Genomic DNA, 27,035 nt, shown 5'->3' on the forward strand with positions numbered 1-27,035 from the left:
TGTAAAACAGACCAGACTGTTAACAAGTAGAATGCGCAGCAGGAAGTAAATGAACACCAAAGACCAGAAACAAACATACCCTACATCCTGTGGTCACTCTGTTTGCTTGTAAAGGACTAGCAGTAATACATCATTGGGGGTTCCTGTGAGAGGAAGTGTCATTGTGGGCTGTCTTTACTACCTAGTGATAAATTTCTCAAAGCGAAAAACTCCCCTTTTTGTAACAATGGAACCGTAACCACTGCCACTAAAAAAATAAATAAATAAATAAATAAATTAACCTCCATTCTTAAATAGCAATCACTTTATTTACATGCCCTTAGTGCTTGTCAAACTGCTGTGTCAGCTGCAGAGCATGTGGAATATGTATTCTGCTCAATGTGTTTCCATGGTAGCATGCTGAATAGAACACCAGTCGATAGCATGCATGGGTGAAAATCCCATTCACACAAATTAAGTTCAGTGTGCATATCAGTGGCCCTGTCTTCTGGATGAATTCCACATGTACAGCTATGGCCAAAATTTTACCATCCCCCTGCAGAATTAACTAATTTTGCTTCATAAAGTCAAATGAAACCTGTTGAATAATGTTACATTAACTTATTGAATTACTTACCGCTTTGTAGTTTTCCATATACTTCACGAGAAACTGACAAATAAAAAATATGACATTTCAGAATCTACCGTGAAATATTGTACAACTGTTATGGTTTCTGGTAGACTTTTACGATATAATTTTGTAGTTTGTTTGATTACATGATGTTAAATAAAATATCTAAGTTATGTTCCTTTAGATTTTATTTTTATGTCTCGATTCTAAAATTCTAGGTGATGCACAACTTGTGGCCGTAGCTGAGGCCTACATACTTTTAGTATTATGCATACTGTTAGCATATATACTGAGCATCAAAAGAAATGCATCACTTATATTTGAGCATCAAAAGAAACATCTCTTATATTTGGATAAAATTCACTAGATGTTATCGAAAAATGACAAGCTCTGTTTTAGAGCAGGTGCAGTGACTTTTTATTATGCTGATTAACAATTGACAACACGAAGAGGCTGCAACATGATCTGTTGATCTTGGACAGGTGTTGTGACTCATGGTCTCCCAGTTCGTGGGCTGTCACTGACAGTGTGTGTCTGGTTATACTATCTCGCCAGGTTTGAAATTGCTGGCTGTGAGCACTCAAGACGGCGAGCGACGGCACGCTGACCTAGTCCAGCCTCCAACATGCCGATCACACGAAGGCGCTGCTCTCTGGACAGACGTGGCATATTGCTTTTTTTCTGTGATTTTCTTTATTGCTTTTAATAGATTCAAGTGTAACCTGCATTGTTTCACAGTTAAGGAATAACTGAGTTAACCCCTTTGGTGCCAGATGCGTTTTTCAAATCCATGTTGATTACATTATTGAGCTTTTCAACAAGCTCTGTGACACAGATGTAGCTCTGACCTAATGTGTTGGAAACAAAGTAATCAACCAGTCATTTTTTTGTAGTAATCCTATTGTGTGCTACAGTGTCACATAAGGAAGGCATTATTGTTAATATTGACTTTTTGGAGAAGTGTGGCATGTCTTTCAGCAAAGAGGAAGTAATTCATTTTGCTGTGTGGTGCAGCTAGTCAATGGGGTGTGGCTGCCAGATTTAACTGAGAACATCCTTATCGGCAGAATATATGACAGTGTCTTCTATGCCTGACTTATGGAGCACCCGGTATATGTATGCAATATTATACAAGTATATTAGAATTCAACATTGAGTTGAAACATTTGTAACAGAAGTGTTTTTTTTGTCATACTAGATAGATTACCATTGTGTTTTTTATAGTTTTGGATGAATCTGTACATGGACAAAATCTAAAACACCTGCCATAACACTGTCAATAACGTGACCTGCTTGTCCATTCCCCAGTGATTACTGCCTCTCATTCAATTGGGGAAAGTTTGGGTTGGAGATCTACAGCAGAACAGTCATCACTTTTGAGACTTCCCTGTGAAACCTCTATAATTTGTGCACTCTTGGATACAGAAGCGTACATTTTGTCAACCTGTACACTGACTGTTGGTTTTTCTTTTAATTAACAGGTTCGGCTTTTTCCCAAACCTCGCATCTCTCTTCGTATGAAGTAACAGTTCCAAAGTTAATAGGAAAAGCAAAGCGGGACCTTGACAATGCTGTCTCCAAAAAGGTACAGTATTACAGTACAACTCCTACAGCACTGTACACCTGCATACAGGTGCAAGAGAACTCCACTCACAACAGCAGAGAGCTGTAGTAGTATAGGAAAGAGAACTCCACTCAAAATATCAGAGTGCTGGGGCTCCCGAGTGGCGCATCCGGTAAAGGCACTCCACTCGGAGTGCAGGATGCACCCTATAGTTTGCAGATCACCTGTTCGAATCCAAGCTATGCCACTGCCTACCATGGACGGGAGATCCCAGGGGGTGGCGCACAATTGGCCATGCGCTGCCCGGGCGGGGTAGGGGTTAGGTTGGCTGGCCGGGTGCCTGCAGGCCGTTCTGTAGGCAATTCAGAACTGCATGGTTTTCCGACGCTGTAAGTTCTGGATATTGCTGCACGGCGGACTTGCAGAGTGGGGGAAAAACGCGGACGGCTGACGGCACTCATTTTGGAGGACACGGGTGCTCGTCTTCGTCGCTCCCGAGTTAATTTGGGGGTTGCAGCGGTGAGCCAGGTTGAATAATAATAATTGGACATTCCAAATTGGGAGAAAATTGGAAAATGAATAAAAATAATTGTTAAAAATATCAGTGTGCTGTAGTAGTGTAGGAAATAGAACCCCATTCAGAACAGCAGCCCAGTACTGATCAAATCAAGTCCTCCTTGGACTACATTACCTAACATTTAGCCTACAGTGTCACTGTCACTGTCTTGGACTAGCTAATTCTCCCTTAATTCAGGCAATCAGAGAATAGTGCTAGGGTCAGTGAAACCCTCTGTGAAACTGATGCTATCAGCTTACTCTAGGTTTTGCTACAAGCTGCAGGACATATATCCTTTGGACTGTTCTCTTATCAATGACATGTCCTCCTTCTGACGAGCGCATGTGAATTATCCTGGAGACGTCCCATTGTGCAGTAAATCTAGTGTCCAGCATGGTCTGGCAGACTGACAGCATGCAGTGCTTATCACAGCCAAGGCTATAAAACATGAAATGAAGTTTCAGGACAACAAATATGAGCTTTAAACTGTCAGGGCCTGAGCTAGACTGGAGTATCCAACTGTTTTAGTTTTAGTGTTAAATAAAGTTACTTGTGTCTGTTTACTACAGTACGTTCCATGACATGTAAAGTTTTGCATTGCATAAGACGTCAATGTAGGACTACTGGCAAAAGAATTTAAAAATCTAACTTCTGTGGATTAGGGTATACTACCCCCCTAAAAATGGTGGGCTTGCCATTAGTCTAAACATGCCCTTTACATTTCCACCATAGGCTTGCCTTGGCGCTCTACCTGAAAGAGCACATCTTGTATCTTGTTAGCAGACCAGTTGGTTTACATTCTCCACAGGTGGTTGCCAGGCTTACCCCTGTTATTACTGGACTTGCAACAGTACTGTGCTGATGCTTTCAACCTTTTTAAAATGGAAACATTTGTTAATCCACGTAGGGCACAGTTGCTTTGACGTTTGCAGTTGCATGTGTATTTAAAATAGTCTCACAATGTTGTTTGTACGCAATGGCTTTTTCTGAAGCAAGCGCAAAGGAACAGTTTCAGAAAGGAGTACTATTAGATGTAAAACCAGCAGGACACTACTGGGAACAGCCAACAGCATTCTTATTGCTTCCCAGTTTTATACGCTTGATTTACTCTCTCAGAGAACGTGCCCTTGCCTGTGCACTTGATTCAGAATTGGGCCCATGGACAGCTGACCGCATACCAGAGGACAGAGAGTAGGAAATAAAATCTCTTTCGCTGCCAGAAATCATGTAGGCTTTTAGGTTGAGGTTCCAAAACCTCACAATGTATCCTTAAAGGCTGCAAGTCTCTCAGATTCAGTGTTTAATCCTTCTGTGTTAATAGTGCTTTAAACTATCCTAGCCATTTCCTGTTTTATTCTGTAGCAACAGGAAGTGCCAACGCATGTTTTACACCTTTGGCGGGGGTCCATAAATGCATTTGTTTGTGTACCAGATCACTCTTAAAGCATCTAATATATTTGCACAATTGTACAAAGCAGGAAACAGTGGTTACTTTGTGGTTACTGATGGGAGTTACTGGCTGTGTAATGTTAAAAAGCTACATCGCCACTTTGGTTTAGCCTTTTGTCTACAAGACAGTGTGCTGCACATTGAGACCCGTCCTATTAAACCTGCGGCACTGCCTGCTCTCCTCGCTACGTCAAGCGCTTGTTTTCACCACAGAATAGGGGGCATTTAAAAGGAGTTTGCAGTTTCTATAGGCTGCTTTAAAAAAGCCACCTGTCAAGCACAGCTGCTGCAGCAGCATGGTGGCTCTAGAAAACCAAGATGTGGTAATGGAAATAACTTGCACGATAGAAAAATAAAATGGGAACATGTGATTACAGTGCACTTTACCTTTCAGTTTAGCTAGAGTGTGTGGCTTTAATTGCTTTTTTTTTCCAAACTACAGTATTTAATGGTGTTTTGCATTCATTCCGAGTGGTTCTTGGGTCACAATCTGCTTTTACTGTGCATTCATTTGAGCTTGTCTGCATTCATTTGATTTTGGACCGAATAGCCTTCCTTACTCCTTAATCACGTGACAGTGTGACCTTTCAACTCAACCAGCCCCACTCAACAGAGCGTAGGTGGGGCTGGCAGAGCTGACAAGTCACATTGTCACACGATTGAATGGAATTAGGAAGGCTGTTCAATCCTGGTATTTAGGATTCTCCAGACAAGCCGAAATATTGCAAACGTCTTAGAACAGTCTGGGGGGCCAAAGAGTAAACGTGGCACTTAAATATGGTTTTGCTAAAGGCTGCTTTATGTGTAAAGAGAAATCTGTGTGCTAGGGTGTGCTTGGGCCTTTTACTATAAAGATAGTTTAGCTGATCTAGCCTGTGTTACACGTGTCTCTGGTAGACAACTAGGACTGAAGAGCAGCAGCTGAACTCTGTCACCTTAACACAGACTGATCACACCAGTGCGTGCACATACAGAGGAGCCTTATACTTGAGTAGTAATCACACAGGACCTAAAAGGTTAGCTATATTTGCAGGCAATTGATTTTTGGATTAGAGCTAAAAGCAAAACAAAAAAAAAAGTGTGAATTTCGGCTAAAGTGACAAGCCGAACTGATATCTCCCTCTGGGGATGCGTGTATATCTATAGGATTACTGTTCAATTGGGATGAAACCTGCTTATTCTTTTTGACCAACTATTAGAATCTGATGAGACAGTTTATAAAGCATCTTTCTGTCTGTGTGTCAAACTTGCATTTTAAAGTTATGGAGGAGACGTTAGAAAAGTCATTCAAAGACTCCGATCGCAGCCCCCATGGATCCTGATCTAGAGATGTGAAGGTGTTCACATTCCTGGGCTTTGTTCTGCCAGCACACCGTGACGGTGGCAGATGGTACCTTGGCATCGGCTTCCCACTCTGCGGGGATTAATGCCTTTTCCTGTTGGTGTGTGGCTGAACTCGCTCCAGGTATTGGGACTAGAGGAAAGTGAGAAAACCTGTTAATTTGGCAACGCTGTCATTTCATTAGGGTTTTTTTTTTTACCTCCCTGCTTGTCGTTGTATTAATTTTCTCCCTCCGAGGGTACAGCCCCCTTCTCCGTGTCGTTCCGCACTTAGTGGAGTCTCCCTGTTTTGTCCAATTTTAGTTTGATCCCCGTACTCTGCCATCCTGCTTTATTCAAACCATGGAGCAGGTGACTTTCAACATGAAATTCTTTTGGAGGAGTGCTCGTATTGGGTTGTACTTCTCAGTAGTGTTTCAAAGTTAAACTAAACAATACAAAGCAGGGGGTGAACATGTTGGTAAAGGTGGAGATTTTAAAAGCTTGTTCGTTAAACCTTTCACTCCACAAGCCCGTCAAATACTACAGATCAGCGGCAATGCAGCCTCCCCACGTCTCACTGTTACAGTTCAAGACACTCAAGAAGGTGTTGGAACACGTCAGCCGGTTTTGATTTGAACTTCAGGAGGCCAAACTCGGCAGTGATGCTTTTGACTTTGCTTTGCAGGTGTCGTACGTCATACAAGCAGAAGGAAGGGACCACGTTGTCCACCTGGAAAAGAATGAGTAAGTACCAGTGATTTCTTTTTATTACTCCCTGCAAAATGCTACCAATGTTCGACACTGCGGTAGAAACATGAGAGCTTGAATTTGATATCCAGTTCTGAATCTAATCAAGCATTGCTTTATCAAGTTTGAGAGGTTTCTTCATATCATTTTGTGCCCATTTCAATATATTTTTCAATAAGACACTGAAACTATTCAGCTAGTTATCTTAGTGTTATCTTTCCTGATCAGCCTGCACTGGGAAACCACCTGGATTTCATCAACAAGCTATTTTTAAGGGTGATCCCGGGATAACTGATCATGGATAATGCCGCTCAGGGTGATTCCTCGCCTCTGTAAATTAAACCTTTTTTTTTTTTTTAAAGCATTTTGATGGGTTCCCTTGTGATGTTATTATTTTTTATGGTTTGACTCTTGCACAAAAGGTTATTATGATTATTATTAAAATAATTCTGTGGCTTCTTAGGTTGAACAAACCACCTCCTTGGTACTGAAAGAGTTAAGATCTGCCCTTTAGATCATTAGTGTCTCAGTGTTGCCAGCTTATGCATATAGATGCTGATTTTTTGAGAAGCCAGTATATACAGGGTTGTCAGGAAGTTAATGCGTAGCGGTGAGGAAATGGAGCTGCTCTTTCAGTCAGCATTTCTGTCTTGGCTGCCCCAGATTGATTTTAGCATTAACCTTTTTTATATTTATGTAGTGAATAACATGGAGCCACTTTGCCTAACTCATGGGGGGTGAGGGGAAAGTGGACTGGTGTAAATTTAAATTCATATATAAATTCATGCCTATGACTCCTGTAGCTTTATTGTAGTGCAGACAGTTGTAATTGCAATCACTTGCATGCTGAGTTTTATGTAAATATTAAGGAGTTTTTACATGAGTTCAGGATCTGCTCTTCAGTTCTGGTTCCCCACCGCAAATGCATTTACAATCATAGTTACGCTGGCTAAAGTATCATTATAGACTTGAGAGCCAGCACTCTAGTGTACAGCAATACAAAAGGAGATTTGATCTAAAGGCGCCCTGCGCTAGATTGTGCTTGGGCTTATTAATGTAAAGAGACACTCCTAATGATCACAAAACGAACATTTGAAGCTACTTTAAGATGCTGGACTTGTCCCACGCTTGTTTCTTAATTACATTTGCTTTTACTAAAGGCTTTGCTCTTGTTTTGCAGACAGTTTCTCCCAAAGGACTTCACCGTGTTTACCTACTCCAAGGAGGGGGCCTTGATCTCCAAGCAGCCTGAGATGCAGGTAGGGTTTCAGGGTCTGTCCTGCTCATATCCGCTCAATACAGTCTCTCACTTTCCACATGCTGATTCCGCTGCCTCTGCAGTGCTCTCTATTCTAAGAATGGGACGCACAGAAATAGGAAGGAAATGAAAAATTTGCATGCCTGTCTGCTGAGTGGGCTGTTACTGAAGTTTCAGAGTTCTTGTAGCTTTTTCCATTCGCCTGTATGGGTTAATTTTAGATAAACTGCTGCATCCTGGTGGCTGAGCTGTAGGTAACCAGCGGTTCTTAAACTGAGCGGTGGAGAATGTATCCTGGGGGGGAGGTTTAAAAAAATAAATACGTGCCCATCTTAACCTATATATAAGCTAAAGCACATCTTACGCCTGACGTCTCCTGGCATGTCAAAGTTTTTAGATGGCACTGTGCATCTCACTGGTTCACTGGTGCCTTTTAAGCTTGCATATATATATATATATATATATATATATATATATATATATATATATATATATATATATATATATATATATATATATATATATATATATATATATATATATATATAGGGCAGCAGTGTGGAGTAGTGGTTAGGGCTCTGGACTCTTGACCGGAGGGTCGTGGGTTCAATCCCTGGTAGGGGACACTGCTGTTGTACCCTTGAGCAAGGTACTATACCTAGATTGCTCCAGTAAAAACCCAACTGTATAAATGGTTAATTGTATGTAAAAATAATGTGATATCTTGTAACAATTGTAAGTCGCCCTGAATAAGGGCGTCTGCTAAGAAATAAATAATAATAATAATACTGTACGTTGCTCACTGAGCTGCACAATAGGTCAATGCAGCAAAATGTATGTTTAAACATGCAACGTTTATGAATGGAAGCCTGCTGAAGCGGTGTGTGCAGTGGTTGCAACAATGTAGTAGGCTTTCTGGTCAACTCGATATTTTTTTTCTCCATTTTATTCAGTGGCTCTAACAACTCCCTGGTAGGGTTGGACAGCTCTGCGTTCTTGCATTGCTGATGTGCTAATCTGAAGTGTACATGTCAGGGCAAACTGTATACACATGATCAGTTTTAAAAACTCTCTTGGTTTTTGCTCATTTTATATCGGACCCATGCCTTTTTTTATTAAAGAATTGTTTGCTAATTAATTCTTCCATTGTGTGATTTTTTTTTGATAAAGCGTATTAAGTTTTAAATTAATATATTAAAGTATGTATCCATTTGTGGTATGTTGTTTCGAGTCTGGTAGGACATGAAGTCTCCTTGTGATCTCAAACTTTTAATTGGGCAAGTTTCTGCTACTACTTTCAGCAGTTAGAGGTTATGAATGATACTGTCTCCTCCCTCTCTCTCTCTCTCTCTCTCTCTCTCTCTCTCTCTCTCTCTCTCTCTCTCTCTCTCTCTCTCTCTCTCTCTCTCTCCCCTTAAAAGACCTTTGACTGAAAACACTGCCATTGATATCAAAGACATTTTGGCTTGGGCGCATGCCTGACCCGCTGTGTAATTTCACAATGCTGTGTGTCGGCTAGACTTTACAACATGCTGCCAAGCTCCTCTTACATACACAGTAAATAGACTTTACAAGAACTAGCCAAATAAAAAAAAAAAAAAAAAAAAAAAAAAGTGGGAAGAATTTCCGGAATTCACTAAAAGGAAAACAAACAGAAAGCAGAAAGTCTTGCCGAGTCTGGTGTTCCTTCCCCCTTCAAAAAACATTTTGGGCATTGTGTTACAGGCTTGTAGAAAAACTCCTACAGTGTACAGCACAGCGCCTCCTTTGTCACGTGAGTAGGATCTTAATGGCAGTGTTCTGGGAAAAATATTTTTGTCCAGTGTACTAGAACTGGGAGGTGAGGTTAGTTAGCAGACAGTATTCAGAGTACTGTGAGCCAGTGCTTAATATTGAGGCATCATTTGAGTAAATTGGAGAAGTTACACTACGTGCATGCCTCAGATTTTGTAATTGGGATTACACATGACCTGTGATTAACCATTCTATATATAACCTTTCGGTTTTTAACACATGAAAGAGTGACATTTTTGATCCGACGTCGATATTTATTTTTAAAATTCGGGATCTCGTTTTCTTCCCATTTTGGAAAGCCCTATTATTTTATTTCAACCCGGCTCACCGCTGCCACCCCCGCACTGACTAGGGAGAGACGAAGACGGACAGACGCGTCCTCCAAAACGTGTGCCGTCAGCCGTCCGCTGCTTTTCACTCTGCAGGCCCGCCATGCAGCCACCTCAGAGCTACAGCGTCGGAGGACCACACAGCTCTGGGCAACTTGCAGGCAGGCCTGCAGGCGCCCAGCCAATCTGCAGGGATCGCTGGTGCACGGTGAGCCGAGGGCACCCTGGCCGACCTAAGCTCTCCCCACCCGGGCGCTGCTCGGCCAATTGTGCGCCGCCCCTTGGGAACTCCCATTCACAGTTGGCAGTGGAAAATATTATATTTTTAAAGGAAGAGTGCCAGTCGACCCCCTCCTTTTTTTTCTCGTTCGACATTCTGAGCATTTGTAATGGTGGCTACCGCAAGTGGATTGCTTATCTCTGAACAATGACTTGTTTGTAAACTCTGTTACAGTCTATGATTTTTTAGGTCTGTCTATTTTGGAAGCTCAGACTATTTTGGCTGTCTATCAAATTAATCTCTTGCCAAGTACAGTGCACTGAGTGTTGACATTTTCAAGGCGGACTTGTCTTTTCAGGAGTTGTTGTAACTATTTCAATCAGCTGTGTGCCCCTGCTGAATAAATTGCAGAAGTGTACAGCAGTGTGATTAAGTAGCAATGCTAAAAGAAATGTTTCAGATTCAATGTGCCATTGATTGCTGGCACTGAGAAAAAAAAGTTGAAATGTTTAAACGCTTGTCATTGAATTTTATACCTTTCTTGTATTACTATATCAGTGTTTTAAAGTTCTGGGTCGTTGATAGATGAAATGGTAGTCACATCAGTCCAGAGATGATGGACAACGAGAAGGAGAGGGGATACCTTTTATTGGACTAACTAAACAATAATTAATCACAAGGTTTCAAGACCTTGCAATGAAAGTAGAAAAGAGCAATTCATCATATTTCACAGGTATACAAACCCTGTATAAAGGTATGTCTCACACTGATGCTGTGCAGATTGTATTTCATCATCTCTCCAGTCAGAAACCACAGAGAAATGGCCACAACCCAAGGCCCTTTTGCCCTGTTAGTCACCATACCTCCTGATCGTCTTATTAGGACCTTGTCATTGCTTAAAGACTTGTGGCACAGCGGCCCTTCAGTTCAACAACCCTGACTTGTCGAATTACCGGGCCAACCTTAAAACAAACTATATACTGGTATACATGTGTAATGAAGAAGAAAAGTATTTGATAAACTGAAAACTCACTGTTTTATTAATTGGCTATGTTTCGGCTTCTGCCTTCTTTAGATAGCATGGTGGAGATCGCTAGGCTGTCTACCTGGCTGATTATTAAAATGGCCCAAACATAGCCAATTAATAAAACGGTGAGTTTTCAGTTTCAGTTACTTTTCTTCTGGATCCTGATTCTCTTTGGATATCGAGCAGTTTGCTGTTTGAATTCTCTCAGAGATGACAATAGACTCCCATTGCATAGCAGTGGGATCCACTCCTGGTTTCATTGTGAGTTTTAAGACGTTACCTTTTCACTCTGGCTAATCAAGCTTGTAGTAAACCCTCAAATGGGTGACACTGCTATGCAGGAGGAGTCTAGTATTTCCATTCCTGCGACCTTATCAGGGTCTACTGTATAATGAAAATATATTTGAGTGGGGTAAAATATTTGTGCATGTATTTTTGTTTTTGTTCTTCCCCATGTTGCAGCTAATAGCTCTATCCCTTATAAATTGTGTGTGATTTTCCTTTTTGAATGGCTATAGCCGTTTTGCAGGTTTCGTACTGCAGTAGGAACGAAATGCAATCGCTCCATGGGAAACGGTCTATGAAACAAAATAGTTCCCAGCTTCTGTCTTTTTTGTTTCTTTCAGCACCATTGTCATTATCAGGGTTATGTGGAGGATATTCCCAACTCCATGGTGGCACTGAGCACCTGCTCTGGACTCAGGTAAGAGCACCGCTGTATCAGTGCTGCACTGAGGTCAAAGGGGAAAGGAAGCGGGTCAGAGATTTAAAGGAAGGTGTTACGATTATTAAATGTCTTGGCTGTGTGCAGATCTCGAATGGCATTAGGTAACTGCACATGTGGAGTTCCTTGTTGCGCTTGCACTAGAAGACATGGGCGGGGGGGGGGGGGTTGTGTTCTTTTTTTAATTGAATTAAAGCCCTTAACGCTACAGAAATGTGCAAACACATCAGCTGATAATACCCACTGCTTTCAAGAGCGCTTCTGGTTAATCCACGTGTGTCAAACTTTTAAGATTTACTTAAGACGGTTCACAAGCTAAAAATCTGAAAAATTAGCAAGAGGTTCCCCATTTTAGAAATAAATACATATTAATTTTTACTGTGTTCTGTAATTTTCTACATGTTTTCATGAATACAATAATAAATATATAGTTATTTGTTTTAATTACATGGCACCATTGATTCCAAGGCTATGTCAGAATCACCTACCTGAAACTTTGCGTGGGCATTTGGTACAATTTTTATAAGGTACTAATATAAGCAGACAAACGTTTGAGCCTCAATCGGTGTAGTGAATTAAATCGCGTATTGAATTGTCGCTGGCAGTGGTCCCAAATATCACAACATTACCTGGAAACACATGATAGCCCGTCTCGCTTCCTGCTCATAACTGTGCTGGGTGTGAAGTATTTCCTTATCCAAACAGCAGGAGGAAGACCATACAGCCTGTGCTTTTCCATGATAAACTCCCAGAGCATCTTCCCAGCGCATTCATTAACAGTGTTTCAAATTCTCGATAATGCTCAACACTGGCTCTTCCACTTGACCTCTCCACTCGCCATGCATTAAGGTGGCCTGGACAAAAGATAATAAGTTTTTAAAGCTGGTTTCAAGGGCTCTCTAGACTTTAGGGCTTGATCGACCCCACCCCCACTTGGTGTGACCTTGTTTGGCTGTAATCAGTACAGTAAACTGGGCTAACTGTATGTCTAGGTGTTGCTTTGCTTTCTGTATTTGTGTGATTCAGTAATTCCCTTTTCTGTATGTTTCCTTGCGCAGGGGGATTCTGCAAACCGCCAATGCCAGCTATGGAATAGAGCCCCTGGACTCTTCCTCTACCTTTCAACACCTTATCTATCGCCTTGAAAACCTCCAGTCCCAGCCTTCAGCGTGTGGAGTGCCGCACACACACCCAGAGACACAAGACACGCAGCACACGGCACACTTTGATCTGCCAAGCGTGACCCAGCTACTGAGAGTAAGAAGCTTATATGAATATGAAGGTTACACTGATCAAATATGTAGCGCTTGGGTAGAGGATAGGCTTGCCCTTCACTACCAGTAGAATAACCCTGACTAAGATCTGATGAGTTGATTTATAGTGAGTGTTACAATTGTCATCATTAATTACTGTTGTACAAACTAAAGCACTTGTGTTGCTATTGAATCATTGATGTGACATTAAAGTTATGCATTCTGTGTTGCATAAGATTTTTTTTTTTTCTTACTTAAGAGAAAAAGAGATGTGTTACCCCAGACACGGTACGTGGAGCTATTTCTGGTTGTGGATAATGAGCGGGTAAGTGTGTCCGAATCTTCTCTTTTTATTTCTTTTTTTCCCCAGACGTTTGGTATGAGAAGGTGATCCAGGTTTTATAATGTTGAGGGAATGAAACAGGCACAAAATTTTATAACAAACCATTTCCCCCAAAAACAATCCCCCTGCTGAATAGTGTGTTTGTCCCATCAAGGCTTATCCCTTCCTAGCAAACTATTTGTGCTATAAGGCAACAGTGTGGAGTAGTGGTTAGGGCTCTGGACTCTTGACCGGAGGGTCGTGGGTTCAATCCCTGGTAGGGGACACTGCTGCTGTACCCTTGAGCAAGGTACTTTACCTAGATTGCTCCAGTAAAAACCCAACTGTATAAATGGGTAATTGTATGTAAAAAAATAATGTGATATGTTGTAACAATTGTAAGTCGCCCTGGATAAGGGCGTCTGCTAAGAAATAAATAATAATCATAATAATAATAATAAGGCGGTCTAATTTTACATATCAGTACTAGATGTGTGGGAGTTTTAGCTTTACACTCATGTAGTTTTGACAGAGATCACATTAAGTGAAATGTTATCTGTGGGTATCAGATGGGTATAGCCGTTCCTCAGCCTCACAAACGTGCAGGATGGAGTGGATTTGATCAGTGAAAAAAACAGTCTTCTAAAACCCAGTGAGATGCTGGGTCAGCTAATGATTGTATTGCAATCAGGCGTTGAGACGCTGTTCTGCTTGCTCACTGCAGTGTTTCTTTTTTTTTCTCTCCTTTTTCTTCAGTTTGATTTTTCGAACAGGAACCAGACTGCAGTGCGCGAGGAAATGGTTCAGCTTGCCAACTACATTGACAGTGTGAGTCCAACACTGCAGAGCTGCCAGGGTCCAGTATGCTCCGAATATGACGGAGCCAAGACTGTAAAAAAATATTGCTGACACTTACATAAACAGAGTACATTCACAGAGCACCGGCATGGAAAGAAGACTCAGACTGCATAGCAGTTAGATCCATTCCTGGTTTTACTCAGATTTTTAATAAGGCACACCTACAGCTATGGCCAAAAGTTTTGTATCGCCCTATAGAATGAACTAATTTTGCTTCATAAAGTCGAATGAAACCTGCTGAATTAATGTTACGGTAACATATTGAATTACATGCTGCTTTGTAGTTTCCATGTAATTGATGAAGAAATGACAAAAATTGAAAAATGTGACATTTCAGAATCAAACATGAAATACTGTACTACTATTATGGCTTCCGGTAGACTTTTTTGCAATATCATTTTATAGTTTCTTTGATTACAGTAAAATATCTAAATGATGTTCATATTTAATTGTCTCAATCGTAACATTCTAGGTGATGCAAAACCTTTGGCCATAGCTGTATATACCGTGGCTAATAAGCTTATATTAAAACCTGGAATGGGTGAAAGTGCTATGAAATTGGAGTCTTATTTACCTCCCTGGAGTGCTGTGTTTATTTCACTTGTGAGGATAGTCGCAAACAACCCAGGATTGGCGGCTCATCGGTCATTCAACCATCCTTGTGGAATAGATACAGTACCCATAGCATCCTTTATGTATTTCTTAAAACAAACACTCTTTCAAAAGTGTCATGTCAAGGAACTTCTCCTAAACTGCTGGCTTTGCTGTTTTAAAGCCAGTCTGTCTGCATTTGGAGTTTTCTTTCCTTTTTTTTTCTTACACAATTTCTAAATGGTAGTGCTCAAGGCTTGGCCAGACTGCAAGTGGGGGTTTAGTAGACTCTCAAATCATCTGTGTGTCTTCTGTCCTGTTTTTAGATGTACATTGCCTTAAACATACGCATTGTCCTAGTGGGGCTGGAGATCTGGAATCTTCAGAATAAGATCAACATCGATGGGAGTGCGGGGGAGGTGCTGGGGCGGTTTGTTCAGTGGAGGGAGAAGGAGCTTGCAGGACGCAGGAGACACGACAGCGCCCAGTTAATCCTGTGAGTTACAATCCTGTGCAGCTCAGATCCATAAGAACGGCGAGGGTCAAATGTTTGTATCGCAGAATCCCGCTGAAGGATTGCCAGAGTTGTGGTTCAGTCTGAGTGTGGAGTACTAAGCTGTTTGGGGTTTATTCTCTTTCCCCGCCACTTCTAGAAAGAAGAGTTTTGGAGGCACAGCGGGAATGGCGTTTGTCGGGACTGTGTGTTCAAGGAGTCACGGCGGAGGGATTAATGCGGTAGGGCGTCCCTCGGATTTCTTGCATAGTGTTGTTTTTGGAATTTAAAGGAGTTTGCTAACTTGTTCCGTGCGCTTCCTTCCCACACAGTTTCCACACAACAATGTCCCGATGTTCGCGTCTATCGTTGCCCACGAGCTGGGGCACAACCTGGGAATGAACCATGATGATGGGAGAGACTGTCACTGTGGCGTGTCTGCCTGTGTCATGAACTCCGGAGCCACGTGAGTACAGAGCCTGCCTGCCAGTGACACAAGGCTGCTTCACCGGCTTAGGTGACCAGCTTTGCCCTCACAGGACTGTAAACATGAGAATGATCAGGGGGGGAATGTGGAGCGTTTCACTCTGAGCTTCTGAACGCTCTCTTGTGTGTCCCAGTGGCTCGAGGAACTTCAGTACCTGCAGCTCTGATGACTTTGAGAAGCTGATTGTGAACAACGGGGGAAGCTGCCTGCTGAACCTGCCCCACCCCGACGAGGCCTACAGCCCCCCCTTCTGCGGGAACAAGCTGGTGGACGTGGGGGAGGAGTGTGACTGCGGGTCACCCAAGGTAGGCATCGCAACCAGCACAACCTGTCCCAACCATTCATTTCACTCAGAGATAACAGGCCCAGTTGTCTTTCTGTGTCTCTTGTGTTTTTCAACCTAAACCCAGCTTGTTTCTTGCTAGTTTTATAATAAGGTAGCTGATTTGTCTTCTTGTTGGCCCGATTATCTGTGGTGTGGATATTGTGGAATTTTTAAATAATTTGCTTCAGTCCCCAGGGTGAACCTTGTAAAAAAAAAGAGCTTATTCTGGTGAGCCTTTTACTGAGACATTCTACAATTACAGTAGTTTTATAAGGTGGAAATCGATCCATAGGGAGCTGGGCTGAGGACATACAGCAGTCATCTTATGAACCATGTACCGTAGCCCTCCACCAAAAGATTAGCCTTAATGATTACTGCCTTCTCCTATAGGAATGTGAAAAGGATTCTTGTTGTGAAGCTAAGACATGCAAGCTGAAGCGAGGGGCCCAGTGTGCTTACGGAGTCTGCTGTAAAAATTGTCAGGTAAGAGAATTAAACACTCTAAACTGGTGAATGGTATGCAAACAGAAAGCCGAAAGCCGGGCTGGCCCTTGTCTGTACTTGCAGGGAATACCAGCGGGGCTGTGTGGTATGAAGCAGTGATGGAGGCTTGATGAGCTCAGAGCTCAACTTATGGCCCAGTATGGTTTTTGGTAGAAAACCACAGCGCCTGGCTTATTTATTAACATTCAAAGAGTCATTATTTCCAAGCCATTACTGATAGGTGTATGCATTGTATGGATAATTCAGAGGTCCATGTTTAAAAATGCTTAGTGGCAGAGGCACATTTTAGCATTTTGTCCTTTTCATATCAACCTGCCAGTGCAGCATTTTATACAAAGCCTTCCAAACAGTCATTCTGTTCTTCCAAAGAGCAATCCAAAACTAGCATGATGTTTGTCCGACACAGCAAATCACGCCAATGTAATCTTGACAACGACTTTGATCAGGGATCTATTTAATAAGGTGGGTGTTTTAAAAACACTTACTGTAATCTTAAATTGTTCATGTTTTGGAGCAGCCGTGCAAACTGCAATACCAATTCGATGGGAAGAGTGTAAAACGTTGTTGACGAAGTAGAACTACCGAAAACATAAGACATGGGAAGACATTTTTTTAATATGGTGCCTAGAGTTTCATGTACGCGATAGATAAACGAAAGGTGAAGATACAGTTCTGCATTTCCATAGATGCTTTTATTTGACTGCTTGAATCCCATGTTGGAAGGTACAGGTAGTCGGTTTCTCATGTGTCGTTTCCCCGCTTGTCCCAGTTCATGCCCGGGGGGACTGTGTGTCGAGGAAGCAGCAACGAGTGTGATCTCCCGGAGTACTGCAACGGGACGTCCCAGCTTTGCCAGCCTGACGTCTTTGTGCAGGACGGGCACCCCTGCAAAAACAGTAAAGCCTACTGTTACAATGGGGTGTGCCAGCACTACGACGGGCAGTGCCAGGCTATCTTTGGACCAAGTAAGCAAATGGAAATACTTCATTCATGGTTTTTACCATCCCCTTTTTAAGATGGCAGGCAATTGGTACCGAGAGCAGCTTCTGAACTACTACAACACAACATTTAAAAAAAAAAAAAAAAAAAAATGCAAAGTTCGATTAACTCGAAATGATTAGCATAAAAGGGAATAGTAAAAAAAGAAAGTAATTTGAAGAACATTGATCTCCAGGGTTCATCAAGTGTACAAGGAGATAAGTCTCCAAGTAAACTCAAACAGTGCATTGCTGTTAATGGGAGCCTTTGTGATGTTTGTGTATCGGAATTGCACCGTAGTACAACAGGATTATCCCAAATGCTGAGAGACATTGCACTCATTAACACGAGCCAGAGTTTAGAGCACAATCTGTTGCTGTTGGCTTATAAGATATGTGTGTGTGTGTGTGTTTTATTATTTAACTCCACAGAAGCCAAGGCTGCTCCTCAAGTTTGCTTCAAAGATGTCAATCTGAAGGGAGACAGATTTGGAAACTGTGGTTTCCAGGGTAATGGCTATAAGAGGTGTGAAAGCAGGTGAGTCTGACTAAGTCCACAATCCAAACAGTGCTACACTGGGGAGCAATACAGGCTGTGATATTTGTATCTGCATCACCACCTAGTGGCCAAATGTCAAAACTGCATCTTTTTATTAAATTGTCCAATCTGAATTTTGTGAACCTGTGCATGAACTAGTGTGATACCTCAGAGACAAGCCCTGACGTCAGCATTGGTAACAGCTGTTGCTTTATTCATCAGTGCAGTTATTAAACATGCAAATTATTTTACTGATCGGCTGTTTTGTTTGGGCATTTTTCCTATACTACTAAAGCAGTTTTGACTTCCCTAGGACTGCACACGGTTCTGCATTGAGAGAGTTTAAACTGGGGCAGGCTCTTATTTGCATACATTATTGTTTTGCTGCTTGTCTGTTTTCAGAAACGCGATGTGTGGTAAGCTGCAGTGCGAGAATGTGGAAACCCTCCCAGTGTTTGGCATCCAGCCTTCTATCATCCAGACTCCGATTGGGAACACCAAGTGCTGGGGAGTGGATTTCCTGCTGGGCTCTGATGTGCCGGACCCTGGCATGGTGAACGAAGGAACCAGGTGTGAAGAAGGCAAGGTACAGCGCAGTCCCGGGAGCACAATTCTTTGTATATCATTTTACAGGGAAATACTTGTACAGTATTTAATAATGGAAGTCAGATTCTTAAAGTGGTTCCTCCTTTTTTATCCCCCCTGAAGGTTTGTTTGAATTACCAATGCGTGGATGCGGCTGTTCTTAAATATGACTGCGACGTGGAGAAGATGTGCCATGCCCACGGGGTAAAGAACTTGGCTCACGAGAACTAATGCGCTAGCACTGAAGCTGGCTGTTAAACACTGCTTTTGTTACGTTGTATTAAATGCATGGCAGGAGTAATGTACAAATTCCTGACCAAGAAATCTGTCTAGTACTGTTTAGAACAGGGATTCATTCTGTTCAACTGGGATTTTAACTTGAATTCAGAGTAGTAGCAATCCAAAAAATAAAGGTATGCTGAATATCAAATGTGCCACACAAATGCCAAGGCTGTCGGTCAGGATGGTCGGTTATGGCCACGTGTGTAACCAGTGTGTTATATTTGGAATAAACCATGTCCTAAATCTCTCCCTTGTTCCTTCTTCCCTGTTAGGTCTGTAACAGCAATAAGAATTGCCATTGTGATAAAGGCTGGGCTCCCCCATTCTGTGAAAGCAAGGGGTATGGTGGTAGTGTTGACAGTGGGCCCGCTTACAATGGTGAGTGACAACACAGTGAAGAACTTCAAATCATTTTGAACTGTACTAAACTCAGAATGTATACGAAGTACTTTCTTAATATTGGGTGTTACATACAGAACACAACTTTTATATTATTGAATGCATCTCTTCTATAAGGGGAATCGCACATAAGGTTAAAATCAATTCATTCTTAACAATTTTAAATGATTAAGTTTAGAGAGACATTTATAATGAAACGGTAGACTTGAGTTGGTATTTTAGGTTTTGCATGGATTTTTGAATATAGTATTCAATTAGTGGTGCACAATGCATCATGCGACCCAACAGGATATTTATGATTTCCATTCAGGATTCTTATTTTCATTAAACATTTACTTTAAAACTGAGAAAAGAACTGATTGTAGAAAAAATTACTGTAACACAGAGTAGTACTACAGCTATGGCCAAAGGTTTCGCATCACCTAGAATCTTAGGATTGAAAACCTATATCAACATAATTTAGATTTTTTATTTAACATCATGTAATCAAAGAAAAAATGTATCGCAAAATTCAGGATAGTAGTGCAGTATTTCATGTTAGATTTCAAAATGTCACAATATATGGAAATCTGCAAAGCGGTATGAGATTAAATATGTTAGCGTAACATTATTCAGCAGGTTTCATTCGACTTTTATAAAGTCATTCTGTAGGGCAGTGGTTCCCAGCCTTTAAATGTCTAATTTTGACAAGACAAATGTGCCTTCATACTGTGCAAGTTATTAAGTTAGTATTTTGTTCAACATTAGAGAGCTGTTTCAATTAATGGTGGCTTTGAAGGCGATGCTTGGTATTGCATCAAAGGAGCTGTAATGTTAATTTTATAAACACACCTGTAATAAAAGAAAAAAGGAGGAAAAATGCAGACTTCATAAATATCTTATTATATATCACGTGGTTAAGGCTATTTGTTGTGTTGCTTTAGTAATACTAGTAGCACAACGTGTGATTGTGTAGAAATTGTTTTTTGCAAGAATTGTGTAACCGAATTTTGGGAGTTGTTTGCGGAGCACCTGGAGTTTTCTCCCGGACCACAGGCTGGGAGCCACTGTTATAGGCTGATGTAAAACCTTTGGTCGTAGCTGTATATAGAATCCTTCCTTGCTGTAGCACGCTCCGTGAATCTGGTGCCCACGTATATAAAGTAGGTAGAGCTGGTGTGTTTTCTGGAATGTCTGCATGAAGGTTGGCACTTCTCTCCTCCAGACAAGGATCACTCTCTGCGTGACGGGCTGCTTGTCTTCTTCTTCCTCATCGTTCCTCTCTCGCTGCTCGGCTTGTTCGCCTTCTTCAGGAGGAATGAGCTGAAGAGGCAATTCTGCAGGAAGAAGAGATCCCAGACCTACGAGTGAGTGAAGCGCTGTGTGCGTGTGTGTGGGGATTAGAAACACGATCATCTTCATTTCAGTGTCACATTGGGCGAGGGGAAGAAGTAACACAGCGGTGCTTTCTTACACAACACAGAAGTTTGTGAATGAACTTTGCAGTGACTGATTTATCCACATGTGATGGAACTTGGTTTGGAAATTCTTTTAGTACAGTTTTTATTGATACTATCAAATCAGGGGATATAATGCAGGGATGGAAATTGCATAGCAGTTTTCACCCGTTCCAGGTTTTAACACAAGCTTTATTAGCCACAGTGTATAGGTAACAGGCTTGCTTGTCTTATTAAACTCAAAGTAAAACTAGGAATGGAAAAAAATGCTAAATGTGAGTCATATTTCCAGCCCTGTACTGAGTTGCCTTTGTCTCTCTTTTCTTGCTTGGTATGTCACATTTACTTGTCAGATTTGGTATTGCTTAGGGAATTCTTCAGCACCAGAAGGTGGGGATTCTGGATGAAACCATATTTGCCTGCTACCGTCTCATTTTCATAACCAGGGACTGCACTGATGTAGACCATGCTTGTCTACTGGATCATGACGCAGACATTGGTTATGATGTATGCATTTAGCAGTGTGATTGGGTTTTTCATATATTTTTTTCATAAGGTCTGACGGCAGGGCTCAGCCAGCAGCAGGCAGAGGACAGACCCCACGAAGTGCCTCTAACAACATAGTCAAAGAAGGGGTAAGTAGCAGTGGGAACACACATAGCTTCCTTTTACCTGTCAGTCCATGATTTAACTCCATGCATGTGCCTTAGAATCACACAACCTCACTCCTAACCTAATAATTTTAGCAGGGCAATACATATATACTGCATTCAGTGTAGAATATATAGTATTCAATGCTCCAGCTAACGTCATGGCTACAGTGTGCACTGCAGGGTTTGTTCTATAGTGCAGACAAACCCCTGTATCCAGTTTTAAGTTAGTTCAGAAAAGGTTTGTATGAAAAACAGTGACCAAGATTGGAGCCATTAAATCTGAAGCCCAGCAGTTCAAGTGTTGCTGACTCCCATACCCTCCACAGAGCAGCTTACTCTTTGCATTGATTCCTGTTTATTTTTAATATTACTTGACTGTTCGTCTGTGGGTCACTTATCCATATTTAGATAAACCAGGCTTGCGTTTTCACAATCACTAAGGCTCCGTTTTCTCTCTTTTTTTTTTTTTTTTGTATAAAGCACCAGGTTCAGTTATTACCACCAGAAGAGGTAATGAGAATGAATGGTTTTCAATGCGGGGGGGATGTGGACTGGCTGGGAGTTGCTCTGTGTCGGCAGTGTACTGCTTCATTGTATCAAAACTGAAATCTACAAAGCTCTTCAGAAACTGAACACATCAGCTGAGTGGGCATTAATCCAGTATCGAGGCTACACAGTGCTCAAACATATGCACATTAAGTTCAAATCTTCCTTCAAAAGGACTTTTTTTTTTTTTTTAAGGAGTGTTGGTCTAATTTGGGGGAATTCCGTCTTCTTTTGATAGTTAAAACATGAAAAAATCCAAAAAAGCAAATGAGCCATTAGCCTCAAATTGACTGGGTTATAAACATTTGATTTTCCATGCTGGAGAATGCTTGTCCAGTTTCCTTTTGTGGAATCTGCATAACGTTATTCTGAAGTAATAACGAGGCACCCACATGAAAACTTATTCCACTAAAATGCCTACTTCATCTGACAGCGACACAATTTGCAATAACTAACATTGAGCTGCAGGCTCTCGTCACCAGTAAAACATGCATGGCTTAGGGCTCCCGAGTGGCGCATCCAGTAAAAGCACTCGCTAGAGTGCAGGATGCGCTCTATAGCCTGGACGTCGCCGGTTCGAGTCCAGTCTATTCCACAGCCGACCGTGGACGGGAGCTCCCAGGGGGCAGCGCTCAATTGGCTGAGCGTCGTCCGGGGGGAGGGAGGGTTAGGTCGGCCAGGGTGTCCTCGGCTCACCGCGTACCAGCGACCCCTGTAGTCTGGCCGGGCGCCTGCGGGCTTGCCTGTAAGCTGCCCAGAGCTGCGTTGTCCTCCGACGCTGTAGCGCTGAGGCGTCTGCACGGTGAGTCTGCAGAGTGTAAAGAAGCGGGCGGCTGACGGCACACGCTTCGGAGGACAGCGTGTGTTCATCTTCGCCCCTCCCGAGTCAGCGCAGGGGTGATAGCGGTGAGCGGAGCCTAAAAATAATTGGGCATTTCAAATTGGGGAGAAAATAATAAAAACTAATTGGCAACGACTAAATTAAAAAAAAAAAAAAAAAAAAACCATGCATGGCTTCTAAAGCAGTTCCTGGCTTATGTAGTAGATGTCTGACAGTTTTCTTGTCGAGCTTTGTGGTTTCTGAAATGCTGGCTTACATACTTTTACCTATAATCCCCTTGCATGCTCAGTAGTCTGTCTAGTAACATTAGTGTACAACAATGAAAGTGTCTTTAGGATCCAAGTACAGTATCTCCATACCAAACTGCCAAGCATATCCGCTTTGTAATATTGCCTTACTGCAAAGCACCGTCCAATGGCAAAACTGTCTGCTGATTGTATTGTAATAATGGCTAGAGCTGGAGGTTGACATGGCTTGCTATTATACTTGTCGACTTTAAATTTGAGTGAAATGCAAATGTAGGGGAATGATCCAAAAACACCTTGTCCTGCGGTAAGTTGAAACATATGGTGAGCTCGGCCAGCAGCCTCCCCTGCTTACTGGAAGAGATTACGGGTAGTGGGAGGGAGGATATGACTGGTTTCATTTTGACTGTCCTGGTGAGATGAAAGTTAGTCACTTGCTTTTAAATGTGTGCAATTTTACTGTAACTTCTAGCCAGAGGAAGTAATGTATTACACCAGTATGACGGTTCCTGATGTAGGGCAATAGTTAATAATTTGACGCTGAATAACCTTTAATTTAGTATCACAGATTTCACACTATTGTTTTGACAGATTCTAAATAAACCAAAATGCTTGGTTTAAATGACTGTTGGGCACAGTAACTCAAATCGGTCCTGTTAATAATATTGGGTGCAATGCTGTGATTTGGGCTCTGCAGTGGGGGCAATGCATGTAGAGTGTGTTTGTAAAGCCAGATCCAGCTCTCTATTGTCATGTGTGCTGTTTTTTCACACAGGTTGTGCAAACAAGTCGGACGGCAGCAGTGCCATCGTATGCTGTGAGGGATCCGCACACAACCCCGTTAAGGTGTGTGCTCTTCCATTCTCTTGTGTATTGAGCATGCCTTGTACAGCACAGTGTCGTTCCTACACTGTACAGAAGCACATGCTTGTTGTCTTGCAGTCAAAGCTGCGCTATATATAAAGCACAAGTTAATCGCTTTAAAAAAAAAAAAAAAAAAAAAAGTACATTTAATCATCATCCACTTTTGAAAATACCCACCAGGGGCTCCGAGTCCCGCCTGGTAAAGGCTTGGTCATGTGGTGTGCTGGGTGAGTCATACAGTCAGGGGAGTGCAGGCTTGCGTCCTCGCTGTGCCAAGTTCCTGATCTTTGCTGGGGATTCCACATGGAGCATGACGTTGGTTCAGGCTCTCCTGCAGGTTTGGGAGGTAGAATCAGCAGGACTCTGTTTCTTCTCACTGCGCTGCACAGATCCCGCTTGTCTACTGTAGCGCTCCTGGGTGTAAAGAGGCGATTTAGGTTGGCAGTGGGATCTTCAGTTCTCCTGAGCTGTTGTGGGGAGTTGCTGCAGAGGGAACATAATTGGACGTTGGGGAGAAAAAGAGGAGGGGGAAGTGTTTGTCCACACAATCATTTTGGGGGGAAAAAGACCCACTCAGTGTTGTGGTTTTGACTTTCTTTTTTCCAGACCGCCTCCTCCTCCTGTCAAGCAGCCAGTGCCTCAGAGACCTGCCCCTCCACCTCCGGTATAGCGACCGACTTGACTCTACGTGTTCATACCTGAAAGAATGTCCAAACGAATGGCTGTTTTATAACTATCACACACACACACTCCTGCAATGCTCTCTCGAGGAACGGGGAACGCAATACCTCCAGCCAAAGGATTTGTCTTTGTTGTTTTTTAATCACACTCGCAGTCCTAGGAATGTAGAGGTAGCATATGGGCAAATTGAAGGAAGATAGAGGTGCAAGTTTTTTTATTATTAATAATATTATTATGATGATTTATTTTAATGTGTCAGGACACACACAGTGTAAATCTGTGATCATTGATTTTACTTTGAAACATTTTGGCGAAATGCACTTTGCTTTGTAACAGGAGGGACTTTGCTGCAGCCCCGTCTTGCTTCAGTCCAGCTCTGAACTCAGAACCACTCTTTTCTTTTCCAAGTTTCTTCTCCCCAATTTCCCTGTAGTACTGACGGGACCTGCTGGGACAGGGGTGACTAACCTTGCACTAGAGCTAATGTAGATTTCGTAATACACGGGATGATCTGCGTATTGCTACGTGCAACGCTCCCAATGAAGTTCTCTTGGCTCTTTGACGGCTCTTGGATGATGTTTTGGATCATGTCATAGCAGTTTGCTTGCACATTCTCTGCCTGCCTATCCAGTCCCCCCATGTATTGTACAATAGTGGATTTTATTAATCGCTGATTCACTTGTACATATTCTGCCTGCACTCGTAAACCACAAGGAGAAGTTTTAACATGCATCGTGATTTTCTTTTAAAAGGCAAGACGGTATCCTCCTTCTCGCAAGATCCGCCAATGCAGTAGATAAACGGTTTTGTAAAAATGTGTGTTTTAAAAAAAATAATAAAAAGGAAATAGTATGTTAGGACTGGTCGTCCTATATCAATAAATGAGTGAGTTTGTACATGTAGTGTATCAGAGTCCATTTGTGCAATTGATAGGGTTACTAAAGGGCAACATCTTGAAAGGTGCTGCCTACACTTTAAAAAAAAGTGAAATATGAAATGAATTGTTTAATTGTGAATAAACGTGCAACACACAATTTAAAAACATGTATGGTATTGTTAAACAGGTGTATATTTAATGTGTTTATTTTACATAAGAAAAGCTTGTCCATTCTATTTTTTAGTCCTCTAATTGGAGTAATAACAACGATGATAATGTAACCAGCCTACTGTACTTTACTGTTAAGTCACACACAGACTTTTTAAAGTTTATTTGAATTACATACTTTTGTCTCCTCGAAAACTTCTTACCTTCAGGAAAGCAGCTGCACCTGATGTTACCAACTGGTACGGTTCTGCACCAAACAAAATGAGCTTCTAGATTACAACTAAAAGCCAAGAACCAGATAGTGGGGCAGCTAAGTTGTCTGGTGCCTATACCATGCTGCTCTGTAGTTGGAAATGACAGACAGTAGGTGCAAGCCTCTCTTCCCAGCATGTTCGCAAGCAACAGGCAGGAGTTAAAACCAAATGCATTTTCCAGGCATGTCTGCTCTAGATTTGCACAAGCTCTGATCCGGGAGTAATTTAAAAGAACACTCGTAATATTGAAAACCAACAATGGACCCCGATCCCAGCCCCAGGAGTACTACATCAGCAATAACACTGTACAAATTTACACTGCAAATGCAAAATAAAAATCCTAAGCAACATTATTTAAATTCTTTGCAAGCAACAGGTTTAGCGATTAGGATCTGTGCAGTATTACCCCCACTCCTCTCTGTAGGGATTGCATAGTGCATAGAATGCCCAGTCAGACGAGTGTAGGGGAGGTGTCGGCATGGAAGCGAGTTTACATTTCTCCAAAAATAAATAACTATTAAGATGTGAACAGTCTCCAGTATCGAAATAGAAAATAAGCCATAATCAGAGCTGACACTCTACCGAGGACAAACTTCGGTTTCAAGCTACAGCTGGCAGTATTGATATGACTGCTTGGTATTTACTATTCAAACTCCAAATCTATGTTAGACAGCAAAACAGAGAAAATGAAGGAGTCTTTTGTACTTTACCAGAATTTGTACATGAGCATCAGCATTGATGTAAAAACAACCAAGGACACGACCTTGGTGTCCTCATCGCTAGTTACGGCCATGAATGCATGGTACTGAATCAGAGTTATGTTGCTTCAAAGTGATTGCAGATGCTGGCTTGAACATGCTTGAAATGTACTTGTCAACTCCAAATGGTTCAAATCTAAGGTTGCCTGCTCCCTTGATGTTTCCCTGAAACCACTCGCCTGAATAAACAACATGTGGGCCTTGTTGTGGTTTGCAAGTGCTTACGTGGTTTTGTTTCAACACCCGTTCCCAGAAGGCTAATTATTATATAAATAACGGAATATGTAAATACTGGTGCTAAAATAAGTGTGGAGATAAAGTAGCTGTACCCTTGGAGTTACTTGACATATAAGAACATAAGAAAGTTTCTAAACGAGAGGAGGCCATTCAGCCCATCTTGCTCGTTCGGTTGTTAGTAGCTTATTAATCCCAGAATCTCATCAAGCAGCTTCTTGAAGGATCCCAGGGTGTCAGCTTCAACAACATTACTGGGGAGT

The 27,035-nt window shown here is 41.9% G+C and overlaps 1 protein-coding gene across 2 annotated transcripts in view; it reads left to right on the plus strand.

The window, feature by feature from the left end:
• Nucleotides 1–25,701, plus strand: part of LOC117966128 (disintegrin and metalloproteinase domain-containing protein 9-like) — a 29,551-nt gene extending 3,850 nt beyond the window's left edge. The window contains exons 2-23 of one of the 2 annotated variants that reach the window (XM_034911572.2): nucleotides 2,092–2,195; nucleotides 6,188–6,246; nucleotides 7,430–7,508; nucleotides 11,504–11,580; nucleotides 12,660–12,858; nucleotides 13,114–13,179; nucleotides 13,933–14,004; nucleotides 14,952–15,121; nucleotides 15,279–15,360; nucleotides 15,451–15,584; nucleotides 15,739–15,910; nucleotides 16,321–16,413; nucleotides 17,204–17,399; nucleotides 17,844–17,949; nucleotides 18,352–18,535; nucleotides 18,658–18,738; nucleotides 19,089–19,194; nucleotides 20,420–20,561; nucleotides 21,208–21,286; nucleotides 21,785–21,814; nucleotides 23,712–23,782; nucleotides 24,407–25,701. In XM_034911572.2, coding sequence (XP_034767463.2) covers nucleotides 2,092–2,195; nucleotides 6,188–6,246; nucleotides 7,430–7,508; nucleotides 11,504–11,580; nucleotides 12,660–12,858; nucleotides 13,114–13,179; nucleotides 13,933–14,004; nucleotides 14,952–15,121; nucleotides 15,279–15,360; nucleotides 15,451–15,584; nucleotides 15,739–15,910; nucleotides 16,321–16,413; nucleotides 17,204–17,399; nucleotides 17,844–17,949; nucleotides 18,352–18,535; nucleotides 18,658–18,738; nucleotides 19,089–19,194; nucleotides 20,420–20,561; nucleotides 21,208–21,286; nucleotides 21,785–21,814; nucleotides 23,712–23,782; nucleotides 24,407–24,470 — 2,366 coding nt within the window. In that variant the 3' untranslated portion in view covers nucleotides 24,471–25,701. The remainder of the gene's footprint in view (nucleotides 1–2,091; nucleotides 2,196–6,187; nucleotides 6,247–7,429; nucleotides 7,509–11,503; nucleotides 11,581–12,659; nucleotides 12,859–13,113; nucleotides 13,180–13,932; nucleotides 14,005–14,951; nucleotides 15,122–15,278; nucleotides 15,361–15,450; nucleotides 15,585–15,738; nucleotides 15,911–16,320; nucleotides 16,414–17,203; nucleotides 17,400–17,843; nucleotides 17,950–18,351; nucleotides 18,536–18,657; nucleotides 18,739–19,088; nucleotides 19,195–20,419; nucleotides 20,562–21,207; nucleotides 21,287–21,784; nucleotides 21,815–23,711; nucleotides 23,783–24,406) is intronic. The other variant, XM_034911573.2, reaches the window with a different exon arrangement.
• Nucleotides 25,702–27,035: the final 1,334 nt, after the last annotated feature.

Source organism: Acipenser ruthenus, chromosome 37 (assembly GCF_902713425.1).
Source record: "Acipenser ruthenus chromosome 37, fAciRut3.2 maternal haplotype, whole genome shotgun sequence".
In the NCBI taxonomy this organism is placed as follows: Eukaryota; Metazoa; Chordata; class Actinopteri; order Acipenseriformes; family Acipenseridae; genus Acipenser; species Acipenser ruthenus.